Source organism: Siniperca chuatsi, linkage group LG12 (assembly GCF_020085105.1).
Source record: "Siniperca chuatsi isolate FFG_IHB_CAS linkage group LG12, ASM2008510v1, whole genome shotgun sequence".
Classification (NCBI taxonomy): domain Eukaryota; kingdom Metazoa; phylum Chordata; class Actinopteri; order Centrarchiformes; family Sinipercidae; genus Siniperca; species Siniperca chuatsi.
In genome coordinates, this window is record NC_058053.1 from 15704039 (window position 1) to 15714887 (window position 10849).

At 39.1% G+C, this 10849-nt stretch overlaps 1 protein-coding gene across 18 annotated transcripts in view; it reads right to left on the reverse strand.

Moving 5' to 3' along the window:
* The window catches only part of LOC122885512 (dedicator of cytokinesis protein 9-like), an 87573-nt gene that overhangs the window by 23111 nt on the left and 53613 nt on the right, over nucleotides 1-10849 (reverse strand). For all 18 annotated transcript variants that reach the window (XM_044216713.1, XM_044216712.1, XM_044216702.1 and 15 more), the window contains exons 8-24: nucleotides 9762-9936; nucleotides 8444-8496; nucleotides 7514-7588; nucleotides 7264-7404; nucleotides 6122-6334; nucleotides 5408-5530; nucleotides 4872-4954; nucleotides 3919-4041; nucleotides 3621-3700; nucleotides 3306-3493; nucleotides 2995-3060; nucleotides 2808-2900; nucleotides 2575-2698; nucleotides 2274-2392; nucleotides 1913-1999; nucleotides 1641-1730; nucleotides 238-353 (exon numbers count right to left, since the gene is read on the reverse strand). In XM_044216713.1, coding sequence (XP_044072648.1) covers nucleotides 238-353; nucleotides 1641-1730; nucleotides 1913-1999; nucleotides 2274-2392; nucleotides 2575-2698; nucleotides 2808-2900; nucleotides 2995-3060; nucleotides 3306-3493; nucleotides 3621-3700; nucleotides 3919-4041; nucleotides 4872-4954; nucleotides 5408-5530; nucleotides 6122-6334; nucleotides 7264-7404; nucleotides 7514-7588; nucleotides 8444-8496; nucleotides 9762-9936 — 1949 coding nt within the window. The remainder of the gene's footprint in view (nucleotides 1-237; nucleotides 354-1640; nucleotides 1731-1912; nucleotides 2000-2273; nucleotides 2393-2574; nucleotides 2699-2807; nucleotides 2901-2994; nucleotides 3061-3305; nucleotides 3494-3620; nucleotides 3701-3918; nucleotides 4042-4871; nucleotides 4955-5407; nucleotides 5531-6121; nucleotides 6335-7263; nucleotides 7405-7513; nucleotides 7589-8443; nucleotides 8497-9761; nucleotides 9937-10849) is intronic.

Here is a 10849-nt window from a genome sequence, read left to right on the forward strand (position 1 = left end):
ATATAAATAATAGTTTAGTGGTTTTCACAGTCGAGAATTTTAAAATAGTTATATTTTATGGAAACAATAATCCACAAATTTCACATCAAAAGCAGCTTTCTACAGGGTTCACTTGTATATATAAATGCTGAAAATGTGATATTTCCAATTCTATGCCAATTTGTTTATCATAATTTATATGAAATTATTGGAATTTTAAACTGTTGTAAAGTCAAGGATCGTCTTTGGGAAACTTGCCTGGTGACGTTGACTGCCACGTCCTCTTGGGTGGCACTGGTTAGCACCCTAAACAGCTGATTCAGGGTGGTGGGCAGGAACTTGATCATCACATGGCTCTCCATGGCATGCAGACTCTGAGGGTAAAAACATTACAGAGATATGTTTATGTTTATGTAGAGTTTGACTGCATAGCTCTTCACGTATAATAAGTAGTATAAATGTGGAAAACAGTGACATTGTCTTCCTTCACCACTCAAACAAAGAGCACAGGAGGCTAATAAATTATAACGTGTCGTAACTAATTTAGTAACAACAACATCAACAACTACAGGAGGAGGACATGAGTGAACCACATTGTGCTAATCACCCACACCTTATGCTTCAGTTGCCTGAAACATGGCAGAGTGTAGGTACTGGTGCATCATTGCCTGCGTACAGGAAACAAACACAAGCCCTGCCAAGTCATTTGGCAATCTGCCAGTCAGCTCGGCTGACCTGCAGTTTGACCCTCTGGCCATTGTTCGTGTTCACTGATGTGTTTACATTAGAAACCAAGAGATGAATTAGACCAAATGTTTTGTGCTCAATGTCAATGTCCACCAAGGGAAGAGTGAACTGAGATTCCTGTGAACTGGAACAAGAGAGCAAGTGATAAAGTGAAAAAGTGATAACTGAGCTACCAGGACCATAGGAAAGAAATGGAGATAGAATCATGCCAGCTAGGGGTAGACATTTGACAGATTTACTGGGATCTGCCTAATCTTTGCAAGTAACGTAGAAAAAAAAAACCCTGCACAAACTGTCCAGAAGAATGCGCTGTTGGCAAGCTACAGCACAAAGTAAAACAGTAATCTCCATGTGATTCAGCAAAAACCAAATGTGACTGTCTGCGTTTTCACGGTGAGTATGAGCTACCGTTAGCTTGCAAGTTAATACAGAGAAGTTAAATTGTGAAAACATGTATGACCTTTCCCTTTAGGTATAAAAAAAGGTCATCAAATGTCATTTTGTTCAGACTTAATTCCAAATCCTCGTATTATTCATCTTTGCAGAGGCTGTGCACTCAGTTATACAGTATATGCCAACACTGAAGTGTAGACTGTATGTCAACAATGTGGACTGTGATTTAAATATGACTCAGTGTAGCATTAACAGTCTCTTTAAAGTCAAACTTGTACAGCCATTACAAGCCAGTTAATTAACCTACAAGACAACAGCATCTGTAATTAAGACATAACGTCTACACATTTTGTTAGAAATAAATGATATCAAGCAAAAGTATATAATTCCAATAAAAATTAATGTAAATTTAATAATTGAACTTATACAAAAACAAATGAACAAAAGCCTTTTGTAACATTAATTGGCATGTATTTAAGTTAGTATTTGTACTAAATCCCTAGTTATACTCTTTGTTTTACCTTCAGGTATTTGACCAGTTCTCCTCCTGACACCTGGGGAGCAGACGCAGCGCTCTGACAGTGATGAAAGAAATTGTGCAAATGCTGATCCTATGAGAGACACAAAGAAGGTCTGAATACAGAAGTTTATTTTATGAAGCTGTGATTTAATGAAATCACAGCACAAATTCAGATGTGACAACAACAAAAAAAGAAGAAGAAAGAAAAAGATGGATGAAGGATGCAGATGAAGCAGCAGTGTTACTCACAGTTTGTTAAAAATAAATCCTTACCTGAGTGTAGACAGTGGACACGAGGTGAGCGGACACCTTAAATAAAGGCTTGCCTCCATCCACCCATTTGACTTCAGGACCTGAATGCTGTAATACAAACAAAAAGCAACAATCCTTCGCTCAATAATTCAGTAAATATTCTGCAGTATTTTCATGTCATTATCTCTACAGATATGCCCTTTTGTTGCAGATTTTCATATCCCATTAATAGTCACACTTTATATATTTTGGGTTGACACAAACCATTTTTTACAAACTTTATAGTCTGCACATTAATCAGCTTTGCAATAAAGAAAGTTGAACTCTGAGTAGATGAGGCCAAGCCATCACGGTTTAACAACTTGAGGATGCACTACAGTACCTTGCTGGCACCGTCCTGAAAGTTGAGGTATCCAGCAGGCAGGTTGGCAGCCACAGGGATCTGACTCTCATTCATGATCACCCGGCCATCTTTCAGCAGGGGGAGCCAGGCGTAGCCCACTGAGAGAGGAAACAGAAGGGAGGATAGTCAGCTAAGAGCCTGTCAGCCAGTAAAAAAAAACATAACACACAGAGATAACTCTATGTGTAAAAGTCAAACAGATAATACAGATATTTTAAATCATGTGATGGTGAATGTGTAAACTCTGTGTTTATGGAGATTCGGTGTTTCAGTGTGTTACCTTGAATCTCAACCAGGTCTCTCTTTTTGGTGCTGGCCTTGCTGTTGCTATCACAGCTGACATGGTAGAAGGTGAAGAGCAGATGATGTTTCTCATGGAGCTGGGTTGGCAGCTCAATCTTAAACTAAGGAATAAGAGCACAAACATTCAGTCATTGATTGAATTGACTTACACATATGATTTTGGCTTATACATATCTTCTGTTTTAAGACATTTGGCACAGTGTGTCTTACCTCATCGTAGAATTCGGGGTTGTGCTGGTGATGTAATACTGCAGCAAAGGCATGTTTGGTAAACAAGGGTCCTCCAGGTCGTCCATGGATGCACTGTGGAATGATAACAATAGTTAGTTAGTTCCTGTGATTAGAGGGGTTGTCCTTTGGGGATTTGGAAGCACTTCCAGGACACATTTGAGTTTACCTTCAGTGAAACAGCCTCTTCGTCGTCTGAGTCCTTGAACTCAATGCAGACAGCTATGTTTCTAGCCTGAGGACAGACACAACACGCAAAATTGACCCAGTTAGCCACACTATGAGAGAAAAGTGCTGTGGCTACTGATCACACCTCTTTGCTGAAAAAAGTTGGAGAATCTGACCAGTTACAATATTTGAATTTTAGTGTACAGCATAGGAAACTTTTAGGCTACACGTGGAGAACAAAGTAATTATTATTCCTCCTCCTGTGTCAAATTAACCTGCAAAGTAACACCATCCAATCAAAGTTTGTGATACCTTTGCGAATGACTTTTGGCTGTCGTACTTCAAGTGCTTCGGGTAGACATAGAGGTGATTGTTGTAGATGGTGAAAGGCTGAGAACATTTGGCTATGCACGGCACAAACTCCTCCACTTCAAAGAAGATGTTGGTCTTCTCACTGACATCAAACTGCTTCACAGGAATGTAGGATGAGGTAACACAATCTATATACGGAAGCAGGAGCGAGAGAGACCAAATAAACAGCCTGCAGACAACGTGACCGATCTGGTCTGAGCAGGAACAGCTTTCATCTCTCATGTTGGCTGCATGGAGCAAATTTGGAGGTCTTACTTGTCAAGTCAGGGGCTACATTGTCAATGGTAACATCGAGGTTTCCTAGGATTACAGGCAGCTTGGCCATCTTCTCTGGCCTGAAGAAAGGAAAATAAACTAAAGTTAAGCCTTTGCTATCATCTAACAAAGACTAGAATGAGCAGAGATAAATGGTATATACACACATTACAATTACAGATGTGACCAAATATCTGACAAGCATTTTCCAAAGTACAACCTATAGGAATATATTTTCCTTTCCAGAACATCTGCGAGACAATTTATAATACAGAGCACTCATAGAAGCATTACTAACTTTCTGAAATCAGCCAGCAGTTTGAGCATATCGTCATTGGACAGCTTGTTGCCGTCCTGTCTGTACAGAGCTGAGAAACGAGCACTTTTGTCAAGCGTCCCTGAAGCATCTTTGAACAAAGGCCTGCAAGAAGGAAAAGAAGAGTCAGGGACATTTCTCTTGTCCTGAACACGCCTATGTCCCCATTTAAATGATCAAAAGTACTTGATTGATAATGTTTCATAGGACAAAGGAAGAATATTTACAGTCTAGGGCTGGAACTAACAATTATTTCCTTAATTGATTAATCTATTTATTTTTTAATATATAAGGTGTCACAAAATAGTAAAAAAAACACCCATCACAATTTTCCAGAGCCCATGGAGACATCAGAGAAATCTTTAAAAAATATTCAATATAAACTGTTACAAAAAAGAGAAAGCAGCAAATCATTACACTTGACAAAGTAGAACCAGCGAAAGGCTTGGCATTTTTGCTTCATAAATTACTTAAGATTAATGGATTATCAGAATTGTTAACAACTGAGATAAACTTATTGAAAAGAACCCCCCAAAAATGTAATTATAAATGAAAATGAATTATAAAGGAATATGGAATAAACTGATGTTACATCTTAAGTGAACAAATTTCATTAAATGAATCTATATAGTGAACTCAATTATTTTTCTTTTGGTCTTTGGCTTATATGCACAAAATGATAGATACAGACTAATGAATTGTAATCCAGGTACATTATGAAAAGCAGTTCACAATAGCATAATGCAAATTATTATTTTTGAGAGAGGAAAAAAAAAAATGTTGTTGCTTCCTTCTCAATCATTGATCATTGCTTCATTAAGCTGGTTTAATTGTATGTAACTATGATATGTGATTTAGGTTTTGTATTTAAATCACTATTGTGTCCTCCCTGAAAGACTGCACCATGTACTGTTGGTAAAAGAGAGATAAAGTACCTTGCTGCCCAGGCAAAAGGCATCCTGTACTGGCCTAACCGGCTGCATGCCAGTTTGGCATTTTTCAGGACCTTCTGTGCCACCTAGTGGAAAACAGGAACACAGTTTGATTTAATCTTCATCACATACTTGTTGCTCTCAGCCCTGCAGCACCGTAACATATTCAGCATGCTGCCAGTCTCAACACAGATACACACAGATAAGTCTTGATAACATGCTCTCCTCACACACACACTTAAAAAATAACACACAGATACGCCAACAGGTTTTCAGACATACACACATTAAAACACATTTCATATGCTTTCTCGCCTGAATCACATTAGTACCCACCGCGGTCCCTTCAGGGTGCACAACCACATTTGTACAGCCAAAGTCAATGCTTCTGTTGAGAGTCTGTGCAACCAGTCGACACTTAAAAACAAGGATGATTATCTGTGCATAATGTGGAATAATCTGGTGGAATCTGCTGAGTGCGGGGGAACATACTGCCTTGCAAGGAGGATGGTGATGAAAGTTCGTGGGTGGGTCAGTACCTTGGTGGAGTCTGAACTCTTCATGTACGGCTCGGCACAGTGGTTGATTCCCCCTTGAAGAACCTTCTCTATGCGGGCCACCAGGAAGATATCTGGGTGGGGGCATGTTACCGAGAACACTCCCTGTGGAGACAATGAAAATGTTAGAATTTCCTCAAATGTTAAATATGTATCTTACATATGAATTGATAGATTTGACAAGAAACACAAGACACATTTAGGTAGGGGAGTTGTTGAGTAAGCATATTGTTTTTTTAGCCATGCTAGAGAGGGCAATGTCGGTCTGTCAGTTGGTCCATCACTTTGATCAAGACTGAAATATCGCAACAATTATTGGGTGAATGATTGCCGTGAAATTCTGTACATTCACATTCCCCAGAGGATGAATCCTAATGAATTTGGTGATCCTCTGACTTTTCATCTTGTTTATGATATAGCTAATTCCTATCAGCCTCAGCTGTACTTTGTGTTTAGTGCTAATTTAGCAAATGTTTGCATGCTAACACACTAAACTAAGATGGTAGACATGGTAAACATTATACCTGCTATGGATCAGCATGTTAGCATTGTCACTGGTAGCATATTAGCATGCTGATGTTAGCATTTTGCTCAAAGCATTGCTGTGTACAGTACAGCTTTACAGGGCTGCTAGCATGGCTGCAGCCTCTATTTTTTGTTTTGAATTATTATTATTATTTTGTTTACATGACTTACCTGTCTTGGATACTGCATGGCTGCCTCTGGCAGCCCGTGGATCAACCGTTGCCCCTCAGGGTGGGTGTCCCCTCCCCCGTTCATATACTGACTGGTGTTACTGGGCACCATGCCCCTTACAGACGGGTGGTTTAAGTCCACATGGAAGTCAGAAGAGATCTTCCTGCCGTTCTGGATGTCGAAGAGTGACAGGGTGACATAAAATGGCTCCACCTGGAGAAGGAGAAGAGTAACAATTCTGCTTTTGACAGATGAAGCTGGTGATTCTTTCGACTTGGGCATTTTTTTCCACATTTTTTCCACACAGTTAACACCAAACTGTTAACTAGATAATTACTGCATTACAACTATTTCTGGACTGGGGTTAAGTAAAAGTCTATTTAACAGCAAATCACTTAACTGTCTTACTTGCAACATATCACTCAGCCAACCTAAACAATTAATAACACTACAGGCAATGTGCACAGCATTATATAGTTCCACATCTACACAATAATAAGGACATTTTAAACTATAAAAAATATATTCTCAAATAAAATCGTCATCAGTAAAAAAAAAATTCAAAACAAAAATAAATACATTTCCACAAAAATACATTATCTAATGCAAAGGATGCACTGATCTGATCAGTGTCATGGTGCCTCACATATGCAGATTATGCAGGTATGCAGACTTTAATTTGGAGACAAAGAGAGCACTGGTATTGTATTGGTACTCGATATCTGCAGATACCCTGAGTTGAGGTGTCAGAATCACCATCATGGTACCCCTATCTAGTAACAGCTAGTAGCTATTCCATTAAGAATTCAGTGGAGGGAGCTGGTTGAACACGCTTCAAAGTATCTGCTCTGCATGTGTGAGTGTGTGTGTGTGTGTGTGTGTCATGTCAGTGTCTCATGTTGAGTCTTTAATAGACAGTTTCTGTTGGGAGGGACAGCAGGACATCAGACTCCATTATACAGATTGTTCGCCATTACTGAGCCTGTAGCCTGGTTGCTATGCCAACAGGAGTCCTTCAGCAACTCAAATAATGAGGGGAGTCCATCCGGCCGCTCTAACAAACCATCTCATCCGTCTTTAGTCAGGATAATGATATTTCTGTTATTTAGGGCCTATTGTGGCCAGAAAAAGATCACCCTTACGTTTGTTGTTGGTCCTTCCTCGTTCTCGGCCACACAGCTTTGCAGATTGAATGAGAGGTCATTGCAGTTCACCAGAACCCGCTTACCAAACTTCTCCTCAAACTGCTTCACATCCGGCTCTATTCCTGAGAAATCTAGTTTCTAAAAGACAGTACAATGGAAGGTATTACATTTTAATAGGGAGTGTTAGGTTGGATCTTATTACCACATGGGAATAAGTTAACTTAAAAGCGCTTTACATTTAATTTACCTGTGTGTCAGGGTCCAGGGTGAACAGCTTCAATCTGGTCTCGCTCCTCATCCTTGACTCTATATCTCTTGTGCTCTGAAGAGAAGAAAGGCATTTCCTAAATTGATTTAAACCACAAACTGTCTAAAACACCAGAAGCATCATCTGAGAGATTTCCAGTCAGTTGGTTTTATCATTAGAACATTTTTTTGTTATTTGCGCCCATCTGGAAATGAGGCTTTATATTTTACAGGCTGATCACACTGGGCAGACAGGCTCAGTGGTGAGTCAGGTGGTACCAGCATACATTTCAGTGCAGCACTGTAACCTGTCAAGCTGTTTCCCAATTAACTGTTACCACCAGTTTCCATGCACATATGGCTTTACTATTGCCTACCATTCAGCACTGTAACAGCATGAAGAGCTTTCTTCTAAAACACTAAATATCCATTTGGGAGGGAAAAAACTACTTTTGTAGCCTGTAACTCATCAGTCAGTACATCATTTAAAAAACACAGATGTTTCTATCCTCAAAAATCTTTTTAACTCTTTATAGAGGTGCCACTATGTCAAAGCAGGTTTCCACTACTGGATATCTCATGTTGAATGTTGTTGGGATTGTTTAAAGGTCTGGTGGTGTTTAATTTGCAGTGTTGTTTTTTGGATGAAACCCAAATAATACTTATACTAATAGAGAATATATAATGGAAGAGTCTGAGACTGTGAAAATTACATGACAAGGGGTTTGCGTTTAATGTCAGATCAGATCTACAAAAACAAATAAATGAAGGTGTGTAACCAGTAACTCTTAAATTGAAATTCAAGCCACATGTTTGTGGCAAAAGAGGCTGTCAACCTTACAACTTCAATGAGGAACAGAGATTTAAAGCTGCAACTCCATGTGTTGATGTACCGATTGTACGTGCGCCCAGCTGAGTCAGTAGGACCTACCTGAAAGCTGTCCATACTGCCAGAGGAACTGTCTGACTTTCCAAGATCATCATCTAGAGGGACATACAAGAAATCACTGGATACAGGCTGCATTGTAGAGCATAAACAAAACCCCCTTGTGTTGTAAAACCTCCTTAATCACTTACTGACATTTGAAAGTTCAGTAAACAGTAATTCAACTGCACAGGATTGAGAGATACTGCATGTCTCAATGGCATATTTTAAGCACAGCATGATTAATAAAAGCTGAAGAGTTAGGGAAGATTAGTGGAGCATTTTGTGCAGAGGTATTCAGCCTCTTTCCTCCATGGCTAAGCCTCCTATGAGACAGGAGGTGAGTATTAAAAGCCTGGGTGGTCTGGTATCACATCGCCACAGACTACACTACACTAAAGGGCCAGGAAGAAGTAGGGGAGAAGTGAGCCATGAGTAGTGAGCGGTGGATGTTGATGTGAACAATATCTCATTAAATACATCCTCACCTAGATACAATATCCCGGAGTAAATAAGCTGATAATGATGAGTGGATTTACTGCATCTTCAAGTATGGTTGATTACCATTTTGGATATAATAACTGAGGGCATTTTTCATCTTAGAACTTCATTTACAAAATATCACCACTGTAGCTTCTACAATCAACTGCATTAATTAAGGTTTATCAAATCTTGGCTGCAACAAAATATTATTTTCATTATCGATTATACTGTCGTGTTATACTGTCTGACAATAGTGAAAAATGTCCATCACAATTTCCCAAAGCCTAAAAGTGACGTCTTCAATCATCTTGCTTTGTCCGACCAACCTTGTCCAAAACCAAAAGATATTCACTTTACAATCAGAAGACTAAAGAAATCAGAAAATATTCAAATTTAAGAAGCTGGAACTCGACTTTTTTTCCCTCTTATAAACGGACTCAAAACAATTAATTGATTATTAAAATAGTTGCAGATTCATTTTCTGACACCCGACTAATCAATTAATAGACTAATCGTTGCAGCTCTACAAATTTTAAACAGCAAGTACACTATAGATCATGCTGTCTGGACTATCGCTGATAATTCTAAGAAGCAAAACACTTATATTATTCACATAATTTGGCCAGTGTGACCACACAAAAGCTGCTTTTGTCTGACATATTTCAGTCTGCAAATTTATTCTTAATTAAAACATAGATGTTTTAAGACTATGAAAAACATAAATAATTTCTCATAAAGAAGTTGGATAATATTTTGACTAACACAAAATAATATTCTATTTCATATTTGTGTTCCTTCAGGCGCTGGAAAAATATGGACAGACAGACAAACACACACACACCATCATGAATGTCTCCATTCCTCTTCTCCTGCATGGCAATCTCAAAGCTGCTGTGCAAGATCTTGTTGAGCGTGTTGATCCAATCCTCCATCTCTCCTTCACTGTCTGAGGCCAGCAGGTAGGTGCTCTTATCCTGCATCTTCAGCTCGAAAGCAAACCGCCGAACCTTGTTGTTCTGCCGCGACGACACAGGAGGAGATTAGATAAGATCACAGAAGAAGAGAAAAGGGGAGAGAAAAAAAACATATGAATAATATAAAAGAGTCAAACTACAAGTCTACAAAACAAAAAAAATCAGAACAAAGACTTTTTGTTATTGAATAGAGGGAGGTTTCATGGTATTTCTTGGTATCTGATATTGAATGATTGATTGACTAAGTTTAGTTTTTCACATTTAAAAATCAAATACCCATCTGTGGAAATGGCAGGGCTGAAGGAATGTTTCATCTCACTATCCAAAGCTAACATCTAACAACTGCCAGCTCACCAGAAGGCAGTAGATTCTTAGTTTTATGATCTAAATCATAGCTTGCTTCACTTTAATTCTACCTTCACCCTCACTTCCTTGTATTATGCTATTTGAGCTGCCTGCAAAAACACGGATGTGTGTAAGAACACATCAAATACACATACAAGGAATTTGACTCCAGTTTTAAGTTGCTCTCAATGTACTTACACACAGAACAATTTACAGGAAGAAAGATAAACATACAGCTAAAAAGAGGTACAACAAAGCTGAAAAAGATAAACATAACATTTAACTATAATGTAGAGCATTTGTGTATAAACAACACAAATGCTACAGGAAGGGGGAGCCAGGACGCCAGGTCAGAGGGGAGCTAACGGCGGACAGAGACCTAGACAAAGCCCCAACAAATGCAATCACGCTGAACGAGGCAGCCACTGACCTGAAAGATAAGATCATGGCGAGAATGAATGCAAGGCAACCCCGACACCAATTACAACGACTAAGTGAAGTACCATCAGAAAGTCTCCTAGAAGATGTGAATGCAGCATTGAGTGCGATCCCTACCACAACCATCACCGAAACCAATGAGCTGATAGACACTTCAGCAGCAGTGATCCTC